Consider the following 23,618-nt stretch of genomic DNA (forward strand, 5'->3'; position numbering starts at 1 on the left):
GGGAGGCTGGTGGAGGTAGAAATCGGAGAACAGGCTCATTGTACTGCATGTGATGGTTGACGATTGGTATCAGACGGGCAATGAATATAATGAGCCCTAATGAGGAATGGTAGTCACACGTGTGTTTGATACCATTCCTCATTCCATTCCATGCGTTACAATGAGCCTGTCCTCCGATTTCTACTTCCACCAGCCTCCACTGGTCCAAATCATCCTGAGCCATAAGAGATGGTTCATTCATTCACCCTGCGGAGTGGGTTGAATTCCTTCTGTTGAGTGCAGACCTGTAGAGGGCAGACCTGGGTTCAAGAAAGTATTGAAAATCCTTTGCTGGAAATCCTTACTGTGTTCCACTTGTTTTCCATTGCTTCACCGCACTGTGTGATAAGAGTCCCTCCTGGCCCGGACCATCTAACTAATGCTGTGCTGTAGTTTGGGTGAACTATCCCTTCAATTGACGACGATTGAAACAACCCCTGTTTCAGGTGTGTGGGACGTACATCCACACCCAGTCAGGGAGAGGGAATCAACATGATTGATATCAGCTGTAACATGGCACTGCACATCAAACTCACAGCAAACGAGACCCCCAACATTACATGAGACCCCCAACATTACATGACACCCCCAACATTACATGACACCCCCAACGTTGTTGGACTGTTGCACTCATTTAGGGGCATGTGGTGTTACATGGGTCTCCTGATTTAAAGAAGCTGTACACACTGACCAATGGGAGCACAGTAACGGCGCCCAACAGGGAGCCCAGCTGCACCACCGCTCCACACCACACGAGGGCACTGTGACCCTCATCGCGCAGGATCACTCCAATGATCACCTTCACATAGGACAGAGTGAGGATTAAGATGATCCAGGCACCCACCTGAAGCAAGGGACAAAGCAAGGCAGAGGTTTGGTATTATCAGCTTATTCAATGGTCCTCTATGGGATGCCATGGTTTAAAGGTGTAGCACATAGTCCTCTGTGGCTCAGTTGGTAGAGCATGGCACTAACAACGCTTAGGTTGTGGGTTTGATTCCTGCTGGGAACATGAAAACTGAAATGTACGCACTCACTGCAATGTAAGTCGCTTTGGATAAAAGCGTCAGCTGAATGGCATATACAGTATATGTATTTTCCTGGCCTTTTTGGCCACGCTGAAAACGTGAATATGCTACGTTTTGATTGGACGAAAAAACACTGTCTTCACTGAACATTATTTATCATGCGATCTCATTCCGTGATCTCTACTAATTTATCATGGCCATTTAGCAGTGTTTTAAAGCTCAAATCTACATTCTGAACCTCTGAACCATTCAGGGGAGTGCGCCCTCTAGTGTCCCTAGTGGTTATAACTCTATGGTGCGTGAACTCACAATGAGGACGGTTCCGATTGTGTCGTGGACTAGCAGGGGGCACGGACTCAGCACTGCCATGCCCATGATGTACGCTCCTACCCCACTGCCGATGACTGTGAGACCCCCGATCAGCAGCAGGGACCTGTCGGTCAGGGAGACAAGGTGACAGTATCAGACAGTAGGCCTGTAAGTGGTTCATGGTGTAGAGTAGTGTTAGGTGAAATAGAGCAGCCTTATTGAGGATTTTACAACAGAAAAATGTGTTATGAATTAAATGCATTATTACACACATCTATTATTATTATTATTATTATTATTATTATTATTATTATTATTATTATTATTATTAGTAGTAGTAGTAGTAGAAACAGTAATAGTTGTAGTAGTAATAGTAGTAGTACTATAAAGTATAAAATAAAATTATACCTGCAGTACATATCTATATATCAAGTTGAATGAGAAAAACACATTCTTAAAAGATTCTTACTTAGATGTTTTTTATCTGATATCAAAACGTACCTGATCGGGAAAAACATGGCGAGGAAGCAGGCGAGGGGGTTGGACACGGCGGCCATGGTGGCAGACAGGTGGTAGGCGTGGTTCCCGTAGGGCAGGCAGGAGTAGGACTGCACGGAGGGCAGCACCACGTTCGTCAGGCCGTTGACCCAGGCCAGGATGGAGAAGATGTACAGGACCTGCGTCCAGCTGTACGCCCCGGTCCCGAAGCTGCTCCTGGGCTCCACGTCGGAACGCCGCAGTGGGTCGATCATGGGCCTCTGCTCCGTCTGGTTCTTCTGCCGGTGGGCCGCGTCTCCCTTCTCCATGGCCCCACCAGGGTAGCGCCCGCTGGGCCTCTCCCGCGCCACGGCGGGGTGGTAGTTGAGCAGCAGGAAGGCCGCCAAGCACACCAACATCATGGCGCTGAGGAAGAAGAAGAAGACCTCTGCGGAGAAGTTGGCGGGCTGGTACTGGGCCTGGAGTTGGTAGATGCTGGCGCCGCTCAGGGTCTCGTTCAGAACCTGTGTGCTGTTCACACAGTGGACCACCCCGACCCCCTGGATCAGAGCCACCATGGCCGGGAGCAAGCCGCTCAGACCCTCCCCTATGAAGTAGGTGGTGAGGTACTGGGGCTTGAGCCTCATCATGAAGGGCAGGAAGGTGACGGAGGAGGTGCAGTCCACCGTGGAGAGGAAGAAGGTGAGGACGAGGAGGGCCACGCTGTGCGGGACGCCCCCCACGACCACCGTCTCCTTCCAGAAGAACGCCATCAGGAAGCTCGCCGCGATGCCCACCGCGATGATCACGTAGATGACCGCCGTCTCGTTCACGGCGCCCGGGCGGAAGCGGTGCATGAGGGTGATGAAGAGAGGACCCACATTGGCCACCTGGATGAGCACGGAGAGGTAGGAGGGCAGGTACCAGCCCTCTGGGATCTGGGGGACGAGGAGGGGCAGCTCCACCCACAGGCCGTTGATGGACACCCAGGAGCCCATGCCGAACAGGCAGGCCAACAGGTGGGTGAAGAGGGACATGTTGGATCTGGGTAGAGTAGAGGAGTAGAACCCCGCTCTGTCACTGGGGGTTCTAGAAGAAGTAGAACGCTGCTTGGTGTCACTGAGGGTTCTAGAAGAAGTAGAACGCTGCTTGGTGTGACTGGGGGTTCTAGAAGGAGTAGAACACTGCTTGGTGTCACGGGGGGAGTTCTAGAATCACATAGAAATGTTTGTAGTTAATCACTGAAATAATCAAACAGATCGCTATGCACAATGTACAACAGAAAAACAAGGAAGTGAAGATACAAATCAGTGCAAAATATAATGTTAAAATGTTATAAGATGTAGTGCTTGGGAAGATACGTGTACGAGTAAAACATGAAACCCACACACATAAACACACATGCCAGGTCCGACACAACAACCAGTTTGAAGTGAGAGATTAACTGCTCTCAACAGATACTCCTTCAAGCTAAGTGACTTATTGCTGCATTTGGTTACTATTTGTCTCCTCAGCCGGAACAGCATGTGCTGCACTATCCTATAAAAGCTTAGGTGGAGGAAAGGTCTACCTTTCTCCACTGTGATGTCACTTTGTAAAACGGAACATCCATTTGGATTCCGGAATGCAGGTTTGTATGGCACACAAGTACAGCCAGGAGTGACTGAGGAAATGTTTGTGAGACATTCATGTTTGTTGTTGGTAGAGTTATTTTCTCTTTACCACACGTTAACCAGGCTTCAACTGAGAGGAATCTCTTTTCACCTGAGAGCAAAGGCAACACATGTTATTTCTTGGTAGGAGCAGTTATTATTATTACATTTGGATATTTAGGAACATACTGATTCTACTCCTTGAGAGAAGAGTGTCAGAATAAAAGGCTTTACAGCTGCGCCACATCTCCCCTGGTCCACCTGTCCTGCATGCTAGTGTTGATCTCGTACCTGAGGTTCCAGACAGTGTATTGTGTTTATGTTGTAAAATGTTACTATTTTACTGTTGACTGACACAGACACAGTAACCATCAGTGCTGTCTGGGGAAAATATACATGTTGTTGATGTTTATGTATTCAGATCGATTGGTTAAATCAGGAGAGGAGAACCGTGGTGCCACTCAGACATGAGCTGTGTGTGTGTGTGTGTGTGTGTGTGTGTATCTGTGTGTGTGTGTGTGTGTGTGTATGTGTGTATGTGTGTGTGTGTGTGTGTGTGTATGTGTGTGTGTGTGTGTGTGTGTGTGTGTGTGTGTGTGTGTGTGTGTGTGTGTGTGTGAGTGCAACCGAGTTGATAAAGTGTTAATCTCACTCCTCACAAGTTGAAATATCCCCTCTCGCTCCATCGGCTGCTGTTCAGTGGTGTAGCTTGTTTACATGGGTGTTTTGGACGGTCACATGTGTTGGAAATTCAGAGGTCGTAGGTTCGAGACCCATGTGAGGAACTCAAGAGTGCGAGGATTGTTTGCAGCAACTTGATCACAAGTGGGTCGGTCACAAGTGTGTGTGTGTGTCTGTGTGTCTGTGTGTCTGTGTGTGTGTGTGTGTCTGTGTGTGACCCAAAACACCCAATGACCCCAGGTTATGTCACTGATAATAGAAGAGCATCAATAGAAGAGCATCAAAAGATGTATTCATCATCTAATTGGTCATGCTTGCAAAGAGGGGGAGATTGCAGTCTACAAGTAAACAGTATACTGTATGACACATTCTAAAGCATTGTAATCTATTTACCATTTATTTACTAAATTAGTTATTTTAATGTACAGTACCAGTCAAAAGTTTGGACACACCTTCTCATTCAATGGTTTTTCTTTATTTTTATTATTTTCTACATTGTAGATTAATATTGAAGACGTCAAAACTATGAAGGAACACATATGGAATTATGTAATAAACCAAAAAGTGTTAAACAAACCAGAATATGGTTTATATTTTAGATTCTTCAAAGTAGCCACCTTTTGCTTTGATTACAGCTTTGCACACTCTTGGCAAGGTGTGTCCAAACTTTTGACTGGTACTGTACATTACTGTATTATTGCCAAAACCCACCCCCACAGTTTACTAAAAGAGGTTGTGTTATCAAGATTAAACCAATGCGGTAATCAAAGTAGTCCGCTGCCAGGCTTGACCTTATGTAAGACTTCAAATACCTAAAACTTCACCATCAAGGAGACAAAAGGTACATAAGCATCAACGACCCCCTGCTGTACACCGGTTACTTGGACAAGTCTTGGATAACTTCTATGAAAACATCTAAGGAAGGCATTGTTTATTGACAGGGAAAGCGGCTTGACGCTGAGTGTCTTTGATCTGATGCAGAAACAAGAAGTGAAAAACAATTGGAGGGAATTCAGGTTTCATGTTTCAGACTCCTCAAAGCCACATGGTGGATAAGATGAAAGTAAGACATTAGCTAACATTGTAACAGATGTTCTAGGCCCTGATATACAGTATATAAACAGCAATAACATTGTCAGGCTTTGCATAAGGCAAACATTATCAATATTACACTCAACATCTAACACCAGAATATAGCCAACACATTATTTTGTGAACAGACAGATTCAATCACATAAGTATAAATATTACAACCTTCAAGCATAATCCTAAAAAAAACACATTCAAAAACATATTCCATCCTCTTTACCTTTTTTCTTTCTTTTTTTTACCAGACAATTGAATGATGAGCAAAGTAAACCCACCGAAGATGGTAGAGCGAAGATCTTACATTTCAGAGAGGAACAAAGGCAGAAAACAACAGTAAAATAGCCTTCATCCTTGCACAGGTACTCACATGTACAGGCGGGCTGACAGGGAGTTCAGCGGTCCACAGAGAGAAAAGGCAACGTCCTGGTCCTATACTGTTCCTACTCTGGAGTAGCCAGAGGATTATACTCCTTAGCTCGGTGGGTGTGCTTGTTTTAGCCAACCATGACACAGCTTTGTTTAACAGATTATGTTGTGGATAATTACCTGCTGAATATGCACAGAGGATATTCAGATTTTTTTGAAAGATATCACGTTGCAATTACACAACTAACAGCTTCACTTTCGTTTGAGTGGGCCAACACATTCTTGAATAAAGATTTCTGTAATTCTCTCTAAGGAGAACTTGGGAACTAATCTGAGTGGAAATGATTATGAGTTCAAGGCTTAAGATGTTTTTTGCTGTGTTTTCAATTGTATTTATCTTTTGTATAGTGAATTTTCTTAATAATTCAAAAAAAAAAAAATCACTCAGTTCACTCTGATTAGTTGATAAACTGCCAGACAGAGAGAGAGCTCAGACACAGGTGGTTCTTGAAATCTAATTCGTAACCACGGCAACCGCAGGTGAAAAATTAACCAAAAAATAACTTAATAAAGTCAGTCTACATGTAGGGCAGCATCGTGACATCTACTGGAACACTGACCGAACCGAAACACACAGAGCAAAATAGGCCTGGTGTTAATAGCTGTTTGATACCAGGGGTCTTCACAAAGCGTCTCAGAGCAGAAGTGCAGATCTCGGATCAGTTTTGTCATAATGAACAAGATTATATGAGGAGGGGCGGGGACAGGTGGGAGGGGAGGCCTGATATGAGGTGGGGGGGGGGTACAGGTGTGTGTGTGTGGGAGGGGGGGGGCGATATGATGTGTTTTGCATGTCTCATACACTTTTTGTCTCATACACTTTTTTTCTTTCGACTGCGGTATTTTGCAAAGGCCTTGAACCTCTCCATTTGTATACATATACACTAACAGACCTCGATTGGAAAGCACAATGCATAACTGAATCTTTTCAGAGTGACTCGAAATTCAATCATTTAGTTAGCAATCAACAACACAAGCCTCAGCAGCCTCATGTAAACATTAACACAACATCTCAACTCTTGTGTTACTCTGTACATAATGGCAGAGCTCATTTCCAGACTAGAGAATGTATAGGAACAACAGGATGAGGAAAAAACCCCACCTGTGGTTTACATTGGGCCTCTGTTCACCTGTTTAACAAATAACAATGTTACACACCTTATAGAAGGCCATTCCTGGCACTCTTCATTGTGTGGAGCTTTAACGAGTCTCCAGAGACGACACAATCTTGCTATCCAGTGTACACCCTTCCTACAACTGTCATTTCGTGGCACTGTGTAACTACTTAGCCGCAAGGTCAACGACGTACGTGGTCTAAAGAAAATGACCATGAGTTCTCTCATATTACCGGTGTTTCCACATTTCATGTTTTAGGTTGAGGCCTCAATGCCCAACCAAACATGTAGAATATGAATTAATTAATTAATGTAGTCTACTTATAAACCAATATGTGTTTCTGTTGCAGTTGGTAACTGTGTGCATTAAAGTGGTGCTTCAACATCAAAGGAAGCCACATCTTTATTTTTCAAGATATTTTTTCTTAATTTCTTCAAAGCATTCGAAAACATTTATCATCAAACATTCAATTTGGGAAAAAAACACATTTCAAAGGCAATCCAAAACAAGCTGTTTCCTTTTATCATTTGACATAAAAAAGCCATAGAAATATTAAAAAATAATCACATATTAATTCATATTAATATTAGTTCAATCAAGTTCAAGTTTACATACAAAACATTAGTATTAACATAAAAAAAGTCATGGCATTTTGCATTGAAATAATTTCCACATTTTCAACATGAAGTCAAGTTTTCCCAATATAACCATCGTTGCAGGAGGTACTACGGTGTAGCATAAAAGTGATCCTTTATTCCTTGAAAAGCTAACGAGACAGTATCCCTTGTTTTCCCATCATTTGTTGTTAACTGCTAGTACATGTTGTTAACTTTAACTGATCTTAAATTTGGAATGGCAAAGAACTCAAAACATTTTCAAATATGTATCATTTGATAACATTGATTGAAAGTCAATAACAGTTATAACTTTAATGCAGGAAATGCAATTGTTAGTAGAAAATGTATCAAACTGAACATGGTCAAGTAATCTAAAAGGTAAATCAAAATGGGTCATTTTTACCTATGTTTGTACAGAGCAACGAGAAATAGGCTTCAATGGACATCAGACAGAGAAGGACACGACACAGTACGATAGCTTATGGATACAACTCTTCTCCACACAGTGGATTATTACATTTGCAACGACACAGATTCTGATATTGTTACCACCACGGGAGGCTGATGGAGGTAGAAATCGGAGGACAAGCTCATTGTATTCAATCAATGCATTCCATTCCATCCACTACAATGAGCCTGTCCTCCGATTTCTACCTCCACCGGCCTCCCCTGGTTTACCACAGTACATAGAACGTCATAATGAATGACCCTTTCCCAAAAGTAATTTTCAACCTCTCTAAAAGCGAAACTTCAATGTCAACGTAGCAAACACCCGCTCTTTCTGACCGCATTGTGGAATGATGTAAACAACATGGAAGATTCAGATTGGCTAGCCTAAAAGATCAAGTGGAAAAATTGGAACACAAGTAAATCATTGCTTTCAGCAAAGGAGTAAATCGTTGGCACATGGCATTCATTTTCACACATCCATTAATATCTGGTGCTTAACGTGACGATGAGAAGTGCTTGTCGTATTGGACAGGTCTTTTAAAAAGGCACATTTCAAACGTGCGGGTTTCTTATTCCTATCATTCAAGGCCACGGGACAACAGTCCGCAGGGGATACGTGTGTGTTGTTGATTCAGTCAGTCCCTGAGCAAATCAGACTATTCACATGATTTAAGTTAGTGGAAACACCCAATAGCAGCTCATTCAACTATTGTAAACCCAAGAAATCGGAGTGTTTTAAAAACGCAATTAAAAGCACTTGCGGGACACACACTTAGCCAGTACACAGCAACTCAATGCTCCCGTTAACCCAGGAATGCTTTTCCTCTCGCCAGGGGAGGCAGAAATCGGAGGACGATTTCTACCTCCACCAGCCTCCCCTGCTAGGCCATCTCTTCGGCCTAGTAGAGGGTGTGTGTGTTTACTCCTCATGGCTCAACTCTTAGCTTGATTCCCCCTTAGCTGTGGCTCAAGTGCTGGTGCCTAACTGCAGTTGTCCACGCAGTCCTGAGATGCGGAGAACACGTGGTAGATGCTGACCAGAGGGAACATGGAGAGAGCCCCGATGAGAGAGCCAGCCTGGATGAAGACACCACACCACAGCAGGGCCGCGTGGCCCGCCTCGTGGAGCAGGGTCCCGATCACCACCTTCAGGTAGGAGAAGACCCCTGTGAATATGATCCAGGACACCACCTGCAGAGGGTCAGACAGGCACAGACTGTCAGGGCAGACCAGGGCACACATAGCGTGCATGATAACCCAGGCAAGTGAGGGGAAATACTATAAACACTAACAAACGCTCTTTCATAATCAATAGGATGGAAGAGCTGGTCGAACCACTTAAAAGGCTTTAAAGTAACGGCTGAATAACTGTAGTTGCAGAGCAACTGAAATCAACAAAACACCGGCAGCTAAAAACATCTGTGGCTCACCTTGGGAAAAACATTCAACCGACCAACACGCGTATTTAAAATGGCAGGTGATCAATCATCTCAATTAAAATTAATGACAGCTCAAAGTTGGGTCAGTTAGCCACAATCTAGCTTTAGCCGACAAACAATCATTACCGCAGTGGGTTGGAATGGTGGGAACGCACTGTGACTGGAATTATGGTTAAAGAAACACAAAACAACCTTCAAAAAGCTAGATTATCTTGTGTCACTTGGTCAGTTTAAGACCTTGATAAAGGTTTTAATTGATTATATTGTGTAAATTGCCTTTGTAATCGATATGTAATGAATTGTATTATGTTAGTAACTTGACTGTACATTTATGATCTGGTTCATCTTTGCAAGCAGGGCTCCCCTGAAAAAGATACCCTGGTTTCAGTTAAACACTTAAAATGTAACTAGCTCAACACACATTTGAATAACTAGACTAAAATGGTGAATGCTTTTTAGTGAAAGGCCACTCCACAAGCAGGGGCAAAGTGAGTAAATACAGTACACTAAAACAACAACGCTGAAAAGGCACTGGTATTCATTTACAGGACATAACTGGACACAAAATAACTGACCACCAAGGACTTGCCAACAGGGTTTCCCAGCAGAGGAGGGCCCAGCAGAGGAGGGCAGGGGCTGAGGGCGGCCAAGGCCATGAGGTACGCCGCAAACAGCCCGCCCCCTGTTGCCATGGCGCCCAGGCCAGCTGACGACCTGCCACAGAGAGGAGGAGAGGAGAAGAAGAACAGTATTAATGACAGTCAAATAAAACCTTTATTGCTTTAAATATTCATACAACAGTGTGTTTATACTTATATCAATCGACAGTGTAACTCCATCAACCTGCCACACCCACCCACCTGCAGAGGACAACCTGCCACACCCACCCACCTGCAGAGGACAACCTGCCACACCCACCCACCTGCAGAGGACAACCTGCCACACCCACCCACCTGCAGAGGACAACCTGCCACACCCACCCACCTGCAGAGGACAAACATGGCTACGAAACAGGCCAGCGGGTTGGCAATGTTTCCCAGCACCACCGAAAGGTGAAAGGTCATGGTGCCGTAGGGCAAACAGGTGAAGCTCTGGACCGACGGCAGGACGCCATTGGTCAGGGCGTTGGAGAAGCCGAGCAGCACCAGGAGGTAGATGTTCCGTGGCGTCCAGAAGGTCGGGTCCTGTTTCTCCACCTCCACCTGGTCCTCTGACACCGGTGTCCCTCCGTTCTGCAGCGGGTGTTTCTCCTCCTCCTCCTCCCCGCCGCCGCCGTCCGTGGAGACAGGCGTGTCGGGGGTGTCCGGCTGTTGCGTCAACGCCGCCGGCTCCACCGCCGCCGATCGCCGGGTCAGAGCCAGGAAGCACAGGGCGGAGACCGCCAGCATCACAAACAGGAACCAGAAGAAGTTCTGGGCGGGGAAGTTCGGCTCCAGGTGGTTCGGGTGGACCGTGCCGTTCTTCACGATACACTCCAGCTTCCCGACGCCCTGGCCCAGGGCCACGACGCAGGGGAACAGGGCGCTGAGGCCCTGGCCCACGAAGAAGGTCCGAATGTACTGGGGCGGGTACCGGAACATAAAGGGCAGAAAGGTAACGTTGGATGTGCAGCACACCAGAGCCAGCAGGAACGTCAGCAGCAGGAACGGCACAGACGTCTGTTTCCCGGCGACAGTGACGACCTCCGACCAGAAGATGGCGAGAAAGGCCGACACCACGACCGCCAGCGCCTGGATGCCGTGGATGACCAGGCGCTCGTTCAGGCGGCCCGGGGCACAGTGGTGGGTTATGGTCACAGCTATGGGACCCAGGTTCCCGAAGGCTATGAGGACTGACAGATAGGCAGGGAGGTTCCACTCTACACAGAAGAAACAATCGTCAGTTGGACTGTCACAGTCTAGGTTACAGTGTGTGTGTCCTGACTGTCTTGTGGGCTATGAGGACTGACAGATAGGCAGGGAGGTTCCACCCTTCAAACAAGAAACAATTGTCAGTCAGACTGTCAGTTACATGACCCTGACCCTGTTGTCGTGGCTTATGGGCATATCTCATGTTGATAGTTTGTTTGCTTGTTTGCTGTGTTTTTGTATTTTCTGACCGTTTTTGCTGCTGTAAATTTATTGGGGTTTAATAGAGTACTACTATAGTCTTGTATCATTACTACCTGTGTCTAAGTTGCAATTATGTTCTTCGTGTGCAGTGAATTCATGAGCCCTATAGATTAATGTACATCAACAACATATAACACGTATAAAAAACAACAACATATAGCATGAAGACGAAGACACAACATAAAAGAGAGAGGGGCGGGGGGGGAGAGAGAGAGAGAATGAAAGAAAAACAGTTTAAACTCTACTGACCTTCAGGCAGAACGTTGACAACCACGGGTAGCTCAACCCACAGACAGTTGACGGAAACCCAGGAGCCCATGCCGAAGAGAGCCACAAGGACGTGGGTCATCGCCGCACCGCTCCACCACGTACTCGCCATTCCATCCATCCCGCGAAGAAGACCAGTCAGGAGACGTACTTTTTTCGTTTCAAAACAGTTCGCTTGGGGCCGGTGCCATGTGAGCAACACGTCGTGTCTCTTGAAAAGATCCGCCGGCAAGATCGGGATTGGGCGTAATAGAGTAGGAAAACAAATGAATCGTGGAGCGCAGTTACGCAAATAATGGGTTGCTCTCCGCCCCTTACGTCGTAAGAGCGCCGGTTTGGTCGGTTTTAGGGGCGGGGACGCGCTTCAGAGGAAATGTGGTGCATGCGATTTAACCTCCTTGCTCACCCGCTCCGGCCCCCGGTACAGAGCGGCACATGAGACATTAACGCAGTTCCGCGCGGCCGGGGCGGATCGGAGGACCAAGTCAGTCCGCCAGAGAGAAAATCAAGTGCACTGACTCGTATTGCATAGGATTCTCCCACGTCTGTAAATGAAGTAAGACTTGATTTGCTCCTTATACAACTTGCCGTCTCCCACCCGCCCCTTTTCAAGTACAATAACATCACACATAATGAACGAACTCATTGCCCGACTGAGCTGTAATCTCAGAAACACCCAAGAATGTTGCAGCATCCTTACGTACTCGGTTTTCACAACCATGTACTTAGAAAAGTGAGACTAGGCCTATTAGTCAATCACAAAGCAGCCTTGTAGGTGAATATATTGTATGGAAGTGTTATGAAACACTAACAACGCACATGACACCAAGTCTCAAAACAGTTGACGGTTTATTCAACACATAACCCATACTCCAGACTAAATGATGCTGTAGCCTATCGGAATGTAATAAACATATCAGAGGTAATGGTAGTAGTAAAATATGCCATTTCATGGATTCAACTTCAGTATTTGTTGAAGTTGGTTGAATTCAACATAAGACTCAACATCAGACTGTAAGCACCCCTAGATATTATATTATACATGAAGAAACCATGAATACTGTGTTATATGTTGACCTGTATGTTACATGTTGACACGTGTATTAATCTCGTCACTGAAACCAGACACAAATTGGAAAAGTAAACGAAATATTTTATTTTCTAACCATGTTCTCAAAAATAGAAATAACAAAAAACATTCTTTAAAAAAAAAAAAAAACTTTCATGAGAATAAAAACAGGAAGTTTTATACATAATCCTCAGCATAGATAAGGAATATACTTTAGGATGGCAAAAGGGTGATTCATCAGCACAGATAAATGTGACTTCATAATGGGGTTCTAAGTGATGTCTGTTTAGAATGCATATCAATAAACAGATCATTTTAGGATGGACTTTTCACAAGCTGTTTTCCTGTCTACCAGGCACAAAAGGCATTTAATTAGTGATACCGACAAGTCTACTGCACAGACTTCATGGGTGCTGCTCGGTCAAGGATGTGTTACATGCAAGAATGAGTGATCAACAATCAATGAAATGGCCCTGGTGTTCATATCAAGACATGCCATATCAAAATGGCTTCCCAGGCCAACCTCACAAGACTTTTGCAAAACATGACACGTAACGTAACTTGCTATGATATGTATGGAAATTCATCAAAGTTCTCCCTGTAATTTTGAAAGGTAATATCCTTTCTGTTTGCCATGTCAATACTTGACTGATGAGTGTTGTTGTCAGTGTCATGCTCAAGACCAGTTTGAGGAGCATCGGTAGACTCTGTGGTCGTAAGGGCAGTGTCATCCTCCTCACACGACCCCGAGGCTGAACTGCTACTCCAACCACCGTCCTCCCCGGGCAGCACGCTCTTCAGTTTGGCGACCATGTCCGTGAGAGAGAAACCGATGTGAACCAGGTTTGGGTCTCTGCAGCCGAGGATCAGTTTGTGGTAACTGATCTCGCACCGGATCGCCTCTCTCTTCTGGGCGTGGCTCGCCCCCGCTAACCGTCCCAGCAACTCGTCGACATCACTCTTGCACACGCAAGACCCGCCGTTCTTCGCCACGGCGGCGATGATTTCCTTCCTGTACGCGTAGTTGTCGGTTGCCTTGTCAGCGGGATCTCTCCTCGCACTTCCGAGCGGTTTCGCCCGGCCGCTCTTCTTCGCCCTGCCCTCGCGGCGCCTCTTCGCTTTGGCGTGGCGGGCCCCACCTCTCTTCGCGTGTGCGGCCCTCTTGGCGGGTCGCGGCGGACATTCGTCGCTCTCAGACTCGCTGGACGACTCCTCGTCTTCCTCGTCCTCCTCGGTGGAAGCGAGAGGTTTAGCGGACTGATCCGGCCGTTTCCTTTTGTACGGGTAGGCGTGGCCGAAGGGGTATTCCGCCATCAGGGTGGAGAACGTGCAGGTCATCAGCTTCGTGGAGAGCTCCAGCGGGGGGTTTTGAGAGTGCGCGCCTCCGGGCAGAAAGTCCATCAGATTGGCCTCCGTGACCGAAGCGATCACCTTCACCATCTTCTGCAGGCAGACCCTTATCAGGTCAACGTGCATGTTCCCCGGGCCGCAGAACGTGAACACGCCATCAAACGTCTGCTCTTGCAAAGGAACCTGGAGGAACACATTTGCGACGTTCTCCGGCTGGAGGAGGGACGATGCGTCCTTGGCCCACTCCAGGAGCTTCTGGTAGAGGCAGAGTATGTACTGGCTAAAGAGAGAGTACTCTCCCCCGCTCTTCAGCAACTGCCAATAAGGACCCAGTATTTTGCAGTAGATGATGGCGAGGACGCACACGAGGGCCTTTATGACGCCATCGTTGGCGTCTTCGGTGACGCTCTCCAGGATGATGTTCGGGCAGCTGTCGTTGTCCAGCAACAGCAGGTCGGAGAAGAAGAGGGCGATCTCGCCGTGGTGGTGGACCAGACCGGCTGCCGCTTCGAAGTAGTTGTTGAACCGGTTCGATCGGTTGACCGCCAGCTTGGAGGGGTTGTTCTTCTCGTCGCAGAACGCTACCCAGTGTCTCCTGTAGTTGTGGTTCGCCGCTGCGCGTGGGCTCAGGATGTCACAGGCCATGTGGATGAAGCGCGACGTGTTGCTTTCGGTGAAGTTCACGAAACCGTCGAATTTCGGGATCCGGTCGCGGCCTAGTTTTTCCCCCGTCGACGTCATGATCTCGCTTTCGAAGCTCATCATCTGCTGTTCGATGGCTTCGTGCATGTCGACGAGAAAATGGGCGTGGCAGTGTAAAAAATGCAAGGGCGTGGCCAGCGAGTGGTGCTCCTTAAGGGACAAGACTTTCTCGTCAAATCGTTTCATGGCTGCGTTCTCTTTACACGTCAGGGTGTACTGGTTCTTGAGAAGATCGTGGGAAACCTGCTTCGAGGCGTCAGTTTTCCCGCCGTACACACTCGACAGCTTTTGCACAGAGAGCATGGCGATGTCAAGCAGCGTGAGGGGTTCTCCTTTGCTTGCGTCGGGATTCTCTACCGGATCAGCAGAGGTCAGAACCATGGGGAGGCTTTCATTACTCGGACATTCCTCCTTCACTTGGACCACGGAACAAACGTTGTCTTCCTCCGTTTGGCGTGGCGTTACGGCGTAAGCCTCGTCTTCCTCCTTGATGACCTTCACTGCTGACTTGTCGCCCCTCTTTGTCGCACGTTTTTTCCCGACTGATCTCTTTCCTTCGTCGTCACTGGAGACGAGCTCAAACGGACTTTGCAGAAAGTGTTCCATCTTCGCGTTCCTCCTTTGCCTCCTTGTTTGGTAATTACGATAATGCAGTCTGAATTTCCTCAGCTTTGACTGGAGCACTTTGCTGGCTTTCTGAATGTTGCCGTTGCCACAGAACTGGGGGTTGAAATTTCGTAGCCAAGAGACCAAGATGATGGGGTCTATTTTTTCCCTGATGACAAAGTTGCTCAACTCCAGTATCAAACCATTCGTTACTTCAATGGACTCGGCTCGCTCAGAGAAATCCGTCATCTCCAAGAGATCTGCTCTCCCGACTCCAATGCTGTCACATATCGGCCCGACGAATTCAAAGTTCACATTCGACTCGAGGAAGGCTAGCCGTGCGTCGCCTCCTAAACTCAAAGTTGTAGCAACGCCTCTCTCAATAAGACAACGGAAATCAGCAGACTGATACATTGGGAATATCTTTTGAAGCCATTCCACTACAGCCTCCCATTTCAGTTGGTTGTCCTCCTTCATTAGTCCTACTTGAATCAAGAGTCTGTTTCTACATGGTTTCTCATCCAATCCCAGTTGTTCCCCAGTCTGAGATCCAGAAAAGTCCTCCAGAAGCTTCCTGAAGTTTTCATCCCCTGAAAGAAATGTTACATTGTCACAACGCAATTACAAGAGACGAGGCCTTATTGCATTGTTACGACACAGTTGTAAAATGTGTTATTACGTTGTTACAACAGTTATACGAGATGTTATGACAATGTAATAAACAACTGATTCTAACGAGGCCTAGATATGATTTAGCACTAAGTGATAAATAAAGATGTGCTAAAAGGGGTCATGAGGATAATGACTTTTGATAATTCTGAACAGTATGAAATAGCATTTGAATTATTCAGTAGTACCTTATTCATTATACATCAAAAATAAATACATACAAGAAAAGATCACTGCTAGTTCCTTCTAAACTACAAGGTGGACACTCACTCAGTTCAGCATCAGCAACGGCAGCGTTTCCACTCAGAGTGAGGTCCTGTTCCTCCTCCATGGCTGTTTGCGTGAGACACAAACACTCAGAACCTCTGGAGGGACGTCATCAGCTTCAAAATACAGGTCAGACAAGCAACGTCAACAAAAACAAAAAAAACAATAACCAATGTCAACTAAACTAACATTAGCTACTTCTGTTATACTGATAGAATCATATGATACAACCTCTAAGGCTGTTTTCCCTGGATAAATGGTTAAAAAAAGGTGACATATCGTGAAATTTTGACAAAATATTCATACTATTACTGGTGCAGTGCTAGTCGGTGTGACATAAAGTACTTAGGTGCTAGCTAAGCTAACCACATAATACAACTGGTTCTAAGCAGGTTCTGATAATGTTATATCTCAACGCTTGGAAATAATTTGCGATTTCATCTATCAGTTTTTCTAACGTTGGCTCGCTAGCAAAGCTAGCACATTTAGCTTCTCTGGCATAAGCTCGCTGCAGGGAGAACTCACTCAGGAAACAGACAGCGTTGCTTATCATTAGCATAGCTAGCTTTTAGCCAGCATGCTTTTCTCTTCTGTTTCAGTAGCAGCTTTTTTTCCTGATAATACACGGCATTTCTCTGCATATAAATGAACACGACGCCACCTACCGTGTTTTCATTTAGTCATAAAATGCTGTGCAGCTTCAGACTAAAGTTTCCACATGGCGCCTCCAGCGATGTTGTTGTCCGGTCTCCGCTCTCCCGGGCCGGAATCACTGGCTCAGACATGATTGGATAATACTGTCGAGGGGGCGGGGCCAGTGTGGCCATCTCGACCAATGCGGGCCTTCTGCGTTTGAAATGCATTGTGGGTCAGAGAAACATGGAGGACGCTATTGTTGTTGTAGCTAGCTAGCTAGCCGTCTGCCCTCCACACACGTTTAACACGGAATGAAGCGCTGAAATACTCGATGAATCAGATGGTGTTGGTAATAATATGGCGTTTTAATAAAGTAAGTCCTGAAATATCGTCTTGTGATTATTATTATTATTTTAGCGAAAGTAGAGCTAAAGCAAGCTGTCGTGTCGTGACGCTCAGCTGTGTTTATGTTTGGTTGCGTTTCAACCCTGTCTGCAGGGTAAACCATCAGTTTTACCAGGCCGAGCCTGTACAACATCCACGGCCCCAGCTGTACAACATATACAGACACCTTGCTAATGCTTGCTTATTATACCAGCTAGCCTCGTCCTCGTAACGAGAACACTTAACGGTAGTTCTACCCAGAGTGGTATAGTAGAACACCACGTCTACGAGGCTAGCTTATTATTTTACAGTGTTGTAGAGTAGTTCCACTACATGTGGTTCAACTATCAGTTTAACTGCATTTTGCAGTAGCGTTGTGGTAGTTACATTACATTCAAATCCTGTAGTTGACATGTAGCGGTGTAGTAAGCTACTGTCACTATTCGCTACATTTTTCCAAAAGAAATAAAAAAAACAGTGGAATTTAACAATTATTCCAACCCTTGAACTTAAGTTCCCTACTATTTCTTCTCTTACTGCCTCCGGTATACCCACTTTGCTCCACATCAGTATTGTTTTTGTCTCCCTGTGATTTCAGTCACACGCTTTCTGTCACCTGGACTGGATCTTTCAGTAACTGACTGTCCTGTGTTGGATAAAGTAGTTTCCATGTAGTCAACTACTTTTTCAAAGTAGCTTTAGTTTGACAGACTATGGGCCGGTTTCACAGACGAGGCTTAAGCCTAGTCGTGGACTAATTCACACTTTCAATGGCAAATTGCCACTGAGGATGCTTTTTAGTCTAGGACTAGGCTTAGGCCTTGTCTGTGAAACCGGCCTGATATTTCTCTCAAGGGTAGCTTTAGTGTAGTTCAACTTCTTTCCCTGTAAAGTAATTGGTAATCTAATTAAATACATTTTCAGAGTAGCTTCCCCAACACTGATTTTACCATACCCGCTAAGTACCACATTAGCTAATTACCAAATGGAGGTAACAGTAGCCTACCCCTTGCAGTCCCCCATTCTAAGATATTTCCTTGAACAGACAACATCAATTTATTTGGGTGACATATCAGTGAGTGATTACTGTTTTCATTCTGTGTATTCCAGACGTGGATAAGTCAAGATTTGTGTCCAGTGCTTTTGTGGGCTAGGTGACCATTTGGGACCTATTGAAGATGGAGTCAGGGGATGGTGCTGCTTCTTCTCCAGGCGTGTCTGTCAGTGCTCCATCAAGTAGTGCCTCAGGAGGGGCATCAACGAAAAGGAAAAGTGTCTCTGCCAGTTCCAAAAAGCAACCATTGAAGAGGAAGTCCACTGCACTCACGGACGCTTCTAAACCCAAAAAGAAAAAGTCCAAAGTAATTCGCACCCCAAGACCTGGCTATACTGTGCAGGAAGGCGAGGACATGCTTCTGATCATATCCAACACCAGCCAGTATGACAACGTCTGGCGCCCAAAGAAGAAGGTAGGCAAGAAGAAGAAGAAGAAGATCAAGGGAAGAGTGAAGGTCACTCAGGCTAAGAGGAAGAAGGTTCTCTCCAAGGGTAATCCAACGAAGAAGAAGCCACTGGTCAAGCAGGTTGACCCGGAGCCCACACCTCACCATTCAGAGGAGGGGTTTGACAGATGGGGTCAAAGCCTACCTGTGGAGGTGTTGGTTAATATATTTAAGATGGTGGTTCAGCAAGACGGTGCCGTACCATTTCTGTGCAGGTAATGCATTTTTTTGTTGTTGCTCATGTGAGTATCGTTAATCTCATGTTGCAGTATTACTTTTCAGTCGTGTGTCATTTCATCTTTCTGTCTCTCATCTCATCTGTGTCTTATGAAAATTGTACATTCAACTCAAAATATTCATCAACACGGGCTGTAATGCACATAGATCATACTTACTGCCAAGTTATCTATTTAAAATATATAGTTCTTTGTCCTTTTAGGTTTTAATTTATTTGAACATCTTGGTACATATTCACAAAATTAATAAAATATGAAGTAGGGAGCGCTTCGTGGCATAGCACAATAAGGCGCATACCACATAATCGCAAGGTTCCTGGTTCGATTCCGACCCTCGACATATCTTGCATGTCATCCCTCCTCTCTCTCACCCATCCTTCCTGTCAATCTCTACTGCCTCTATCGCAATGAAGCAGAAATGCCCTAAAACATATTAAAAAATAAAATTAAAAAATATGATGAAGTATAAAAGATACAGCCTAATCAACCTAATCGACAGTGCATCATCAGTAGGTCAAACACAACACAAGTAGGCATATATCATTAAATCAATAAACAGGCATTTCAAATGTCTTTGGTGATGGAGGATGTCCTTTGCTTTCTGTCCGCTGATGCAGGGCAGGCAGAGTGTGCCACCTATGGAACGCTGCGGCGGCCAGTCCAGCTCTGTGGCGGACTGTTTCTGTTGGCAACTGCTGGGTAGAACCAGGCAAGACCCAGTTACCTAAAACAGAACTGAAGATCAGGAACACCATCAGCTGGCTCGCGCAGAACAGGTCAGTGGCCTGTTGTTTGGTACTCAATACAAATCCTGGTAACTTCACACAGTGGTGAGCTCGGTGGTTGCAAGGAAATGTGGGGTTGTCTAATGGATGGATGTCGCGTACTCCTACAACGTTTTAATGGTTGACTTCTGAAAATGTGACCTTGACGATGCCTCTCTAAATGTGTACGGTGTTGCTGTACATGTCTGTGTGTCTGTTTTTCAGGTTCTCTCAACTCAGAGAGTTTTCCCTTAATCACTGGAAAAAACAAGTTGACCATGTTGTAGAAGTAAGGCTATACAATGTTATAATAATAATAATAATAATATATGCCATTTAGCTGACGCTTTTATCCAAAGCGACTTACATTGCAGTGAGTGCATCCATTTCAGTATATATGGTCCCAGCGGGAATCAAACCCACAACATTTCGTGCCTCCATTAGCAAAATATGTTTGTTGCGCGATACTTGTTCTACATTTCAATTGGATCAATGCACTTGCAAGTGATTTTTTTTAAATGAACCGAATGACATGTTATGTTGACATTGTTATGTCAAATGTTAAAATGTTCCCAAACGTAGGTAGTGTCCCAGTCCTGCCCTCACCTACGTTCACTAAAGCTGTCGTACTGTACCGGCGTAACGGAGAAGGCCTTCCAGAGCCTCGCAGGCAGCTGTCGCTCTCTGGATAGCATCAACGTGCAGTACTCAGAGGTAGGCCAAAGAGTATGTTCATAAACATGTAATGGATGACACACACACACACACACACACACACACACACACACACACACACACAGAGACACACACAGAGACACACACACACACACACCCCATTGTCAAAATATATCTGTATAACAGCCTAATACTCTACCTGGTGGTGGAGTGATTTTTTGTTTTGTTTTTGGCTACTTGACACCAGACCATCATTGTAGTAGGGAGAATTTATTTGTGTTATAGTGGATAGATATATCTCTGAGCGTTTTCTGCTGTTGTCACAGGTACAGGTTGAAGGCCTTGTCACCTTCTTGGAATCCCATGGCAGTCAGATAAGACAAATTCTGTTTACCCACGGCCCCAGAAATGACAGACTTCTCGCTGCCATCTCTGTAAGTTTACCCTTCTATGAATTCCTAATTCAGGAGACCCTTCTATGAATTCCTAATTCAGGAGACCTGAATGATGATGATTTCAGTCTCTACACGTTATCATTGAATCCGTCGTTGAATTTGAACTCTGCATGTCGTTGTTTTTTCAGAGAGGATGCTGCCCTGAGTTACAACTGCTGGAGATCAACACAAAGCTGGACAGCGGATACTGCCAGCTTCCCATCTGTATCCAAGCTCTACAAAGTGGCTGTCCCAAACTGCAGGTGCTGTACTTAGGGTTGACCCACCAGAGACAGTGATTTTATTACCATGACATACCAATCATTATTACAAGTAGATTTTGGTACTAAAACATCCACTGTTGTTAAATGTTAATTTGGAGAGGAACAGATCAAGTAATTGAAAGCAGGATGCACAGGCAAAACGGCTTTTAAACATGCATTCATTGATGCATCACGTTCAAGTTCAAAAGCTTTATTTAAATTTGTTTCCATGGTTTAAAACAGACCAAAATATTAGCAATAACAAATTTACAAAATAGAACAATAAAACAATACATGGTGGGTGGCTGGTAGTGTAGGGTGTGAAAGACAGCCAACACACACCACCTGAGCTTTACTTACCTGTTCTTGTTTGTTCCAGACTTTCCGGATGCTGAATGTCATACCAATGCCCAAAGTGATGCGCAATGGGTCTGGCTCCACCGCCGGTTTCCCCCTGCTGGAGGAGCTGTGTATGGCCACCACCTCCATTTCCTTCATGACCGACCAGGACCTGAAGAACATCCTCTATGGCTCCCCCAAGCTGCGCGTGCTAGACCTGCGAGGCTGCTCGCGTATAACAACAGCCGGCCTCACTGCTCTCCCATGTGAAGGTATTGTTCTATGTTGTGTTGTGTACATGCCATACCCGCGTCCACCACTAGGTGGCTCTGTACACAGTGATAGGAATAGAATAGTTGAGATGCTGAGTTGAACATGTTCTACCTATCATGTTTTTATAAGTCCACAACACGACAGGTATGTTTTCATATAGACCATTGTTGATACAACATGTGACCTTTAACCCAAAATCAAATGCATGATATCACTTCGACTCTCTTGCTACCCCATTGATTATTTACCAGGAAGTACCAGTGACAACACAGATTATATATTCTAAACTAACTTACTGTTCTCTGTGCTGTTTGTTTTATGTTTTCACCAGAACTTGAGTGTCTGTTCTGGGGCCTGTACTTCAGCAGCAAGGTGACGGTTTCTGCATCCAGGAAGGGACTCCATCTGCTGACCCAGAAATGGAGCAGTACCTTGCAGGAGCTGGACCTCACCAACCAGCTCTTCTCTGAGGAGGACTTGGAGATGGCTGTGGGCCATCTGGCTCAGGGAACAGGTGCCGGCTCCCTGCGATCGCTCAACCTCAACGGGACTAAGATCACAACATCTGCCCTCAGGTAGACCACAACATCTGGTCCTCTGTGGCTCAGTTGGTAGAGCCTGGTGCTAACAACGCTTAGGTCGTGGGTTTGATTCCTGCTGAGACCATATATACTGAAATGTATGCACTCACTGCAATGTAAGTCGCTTTGGATAAAAGCGTCAGCTAAATGGCATATATTACATCTGCCCTAAGGTAGACCACAACCATCACCATTCAACTGAAAGCTTATTATGGGGAAGAACTACTAATGAATCCAATACTTTTAACTTGAGCTATTGTGTTGAATATGTGTCTCCTGATTTAGTTGATATCATAATTAAAAAAAATGTTATACCGAAAAAATAACTACTACTACTTTGAATCACAACACCTGCCCACAACAACAACCACCTTGCAATGTGATTTACTTCAAAAGTCTAAAATCCGAAAATCTTATGTTTTCTGTGTTTTGCAGGTTAATTATCGGCCAGTCTACGGTTCTTAACTACTTGAACCTGTCCTCCTGCCGCTACCTTCCCAGGGGACTCAAAAGAGTGTATCGTGGCCAAGAGGATATCCACCAGCTGCTGGACAAACTAGAATAAACAAGCACTTCAGGAGCCTGTTCTGGAGGAGGAAACCTTACAAAACCTTTTTAATTGTTCAAGTTTTTAACTGTTCACAGCATTTGACTATGATACATTTATGAACAGACCTCTTAACAGCACCTTTTTATGTTGTTTTCAATGTTTACATGTATTTTCATTGTATTTCCAGGACCACTAAAACTTGAAAAATACAAATGTGTTGTATTTGCTTCGGATGTTTTGCTTAATTGTGTGTTGCCACATTGATTTGATACTGGACTTTCTTTAAATAACATGACGTAAATGTTGCTCGATGCTGATATGTAGATACTGGAAATAAAATGTGATATCCATATGCACCTCTTTTTATTACTGCAACCCCAACACAGGTTTATTAACGTCTAGGACATGTCCTGTAGAAAACCATGTGTACTTACTGTTGAAATGTATACCTAATTGATTAGGCAGGTCGTGATTCTGATTGTAAATGAGATGTGTTTAATCTTAGTTGTATATTTCAGACAACATTTTCTCTGCAGTGTCCCCTAGTTCCAGTATAACTAATTATCCAGAAGATGGAGACATATCCTCAGTCCTTAAATTAGCAGACAAGACAATAG

At 45.1% G+C, this 23,618-nt stretch overlaps 4 protein-coding genes across 4 annotated transcripts; 1 reads left to right on the plus strand and 3 right to left on the minus strand.

Annotated features, from left to right (window-relative positions):
• Positions 1-673: 673 nt before the first annotated feature.
• Positions 674-2,890, minus strand: LOC310815071 (riboflavin transporter 2-like; the record flags this gene model as incomplete). Its single annotated transcript, XM_083684688.1, has 3 exons — positions 674-883; positions 1,377-1,500; positions 1,878-2,890. 3 exons carry the CDS (start codon positions 2,888-2,890, stop codon positions 674-676), a joined length of 1,347 nt encoding a protein of 448 aa, XP_083540814.1.
• Positions 2,891-7,201: 4,311 nt separating this feature from the next.
• On the minus strand, positions 7,202-11,923 carry LOC310814925 (solute carrier family 52, riboflavin transporter, member 2-like). The gene is made up of 4 exons (XM_083684493.1): positions 11,684-11,923; positions 10,308-11,181; positions 9,899-10,037; positions 7,202-9,075 (listed from the first exon to the last, which is right to left on the minus strand). The coding sequence occupies exons 1-4, from the start codon at positions 11,820-11,822 to the stop codon at positions 8,866-8,868; spliced, it is 1,362 nt and encodes a 453-aa protein (XP_083540619.1). The 5' UTR covers positions 11,823-11,923; the 3' UTR covers positions 7,202-8,865.
• Positions 11,924-12,681: 758 nt separating this feature from the next.
• On the minus strand, positions 12,682-17,116 carry LOC310815434 (uncharacterized protein). Its single transcript, XM_083685198.1, has 3 exons — positions 17,030-17,116; positions 16,368-16,480; positions 12,682-16,018 (listed from the first exon to the last, which is right to left on the minus strand). The coding sequence occupies exons 2-3, from the start codon at positions 16,426-16,428 to the stop codon at positions 13,335-13,337; spliced, it is 2,745 nt and encodes a 914-aa protein (XP_083541324.1). The 5' UTR covers positions 16,429-16,480; positions 17,030-17,116; the 3' UTR covers positions 12,682-13,334.
• Positions 17,117-17,236: 120 nt separating this feature from the next.
• fbxl6 (F-box and leucine-rich repeat protein 6) lies at positions 17,237-23,334 on the plus strand. The gene is made up of 10 exons (XM_083684512.1): positions 17,237-17,373; positions 18,495-19,101; positions 19,740-19,898; positions 20,112-20,175; positions 20,469-20,600; positions 20,888-20,995; positions 21,145-21,258; positions 21,638-21,869; positions 22,202-22,445; positions 22,887-23,334. Exons 2-10 carry the CDS (start codon positions 18,563-18,565, stop codon positions 23,014-23,016), a joined length of 1,722 nt encoding a protein of 573 aa, XP_083540638.1. The 5' UTR covers positions 17,237-17,373; positions 18,495-18,562; the 3' UTR covers positions 23,017-23,334.
• The last annotated feature ends 284 nt before the right edge of the window (positions 23,335-23,618 follow it).

The sequence above is a fragment of the Argentina silus genome (assembly GCF_951799395.1).
Source record: "Argentina silus genome assembly, chromosome: 14".
Classification (NCBI taxonomy): Eukaryota; Metazoa; Chordata; class Actinopteri; order Argentiniformes; family Argentinidae; genus Argentina; species Argentina silus.

Bases quoted from the DNA above. Each gene is read 5' to 3' on its own strand.
- LOC310814925 (XM_083684493.1), bottom strand. From the start codon at position 11,822: ATGGATGGAATGGCGAGTACGTGGTGGAGCGGTGCGGCGATGACCCAC. The intron at 10,038-10,307 runs GTGGGTGGGTGT...TCTCTGTGGCAG, and splicing joins GCCATGTTTGTCCTCTGCAG to GTCGTCAGCTGGCCTGGGCG. The intron at 9,076-9,898 runs GTCAGTTATTTT...GACCCTCTGCAG, and splicing joins CTGTTGGCAAGTCCTTGGTG to GTGGTGTCCTGGATCATATT.
- LOC310815434 (XM_083685198.1), bottom strand. From the start codon at position 16,428: ATGGAGGAGGAACAGGACCTCACTCTGAGTGGAAACGCTGCCGTTGCT. The intron at 16,019-16,367 runs GTGAGTGTCCAC...CATTTCTTTCAG, and splicing joins CGTTGCTGATGCTGAACTGA to GGGATGAAAACTTCAGGAAG.
- fbxl6 (XM_083684512.1), top strand. From the start codon at position 18,563: ATGGAGTCAGGGGATGGTGCTGCTTCTTCTCCAGGCGTGTCTGTCAGT. The intron at 20,176-20,468 runs GTAAGGCTATAC...TCCCAAACGTAG, and splicing joins AAGTTGACCATGTTGTAGAA to GTAGTGTCCCAGTCCTGCCC. The intron at 20,996-21,144 runs GTAAGTTTACCC...TTGTTTTTTCAG, and splicing joins GACTTCTCGCTGCCATCTCT to AGAGGATGCTGCCCTGAGTT.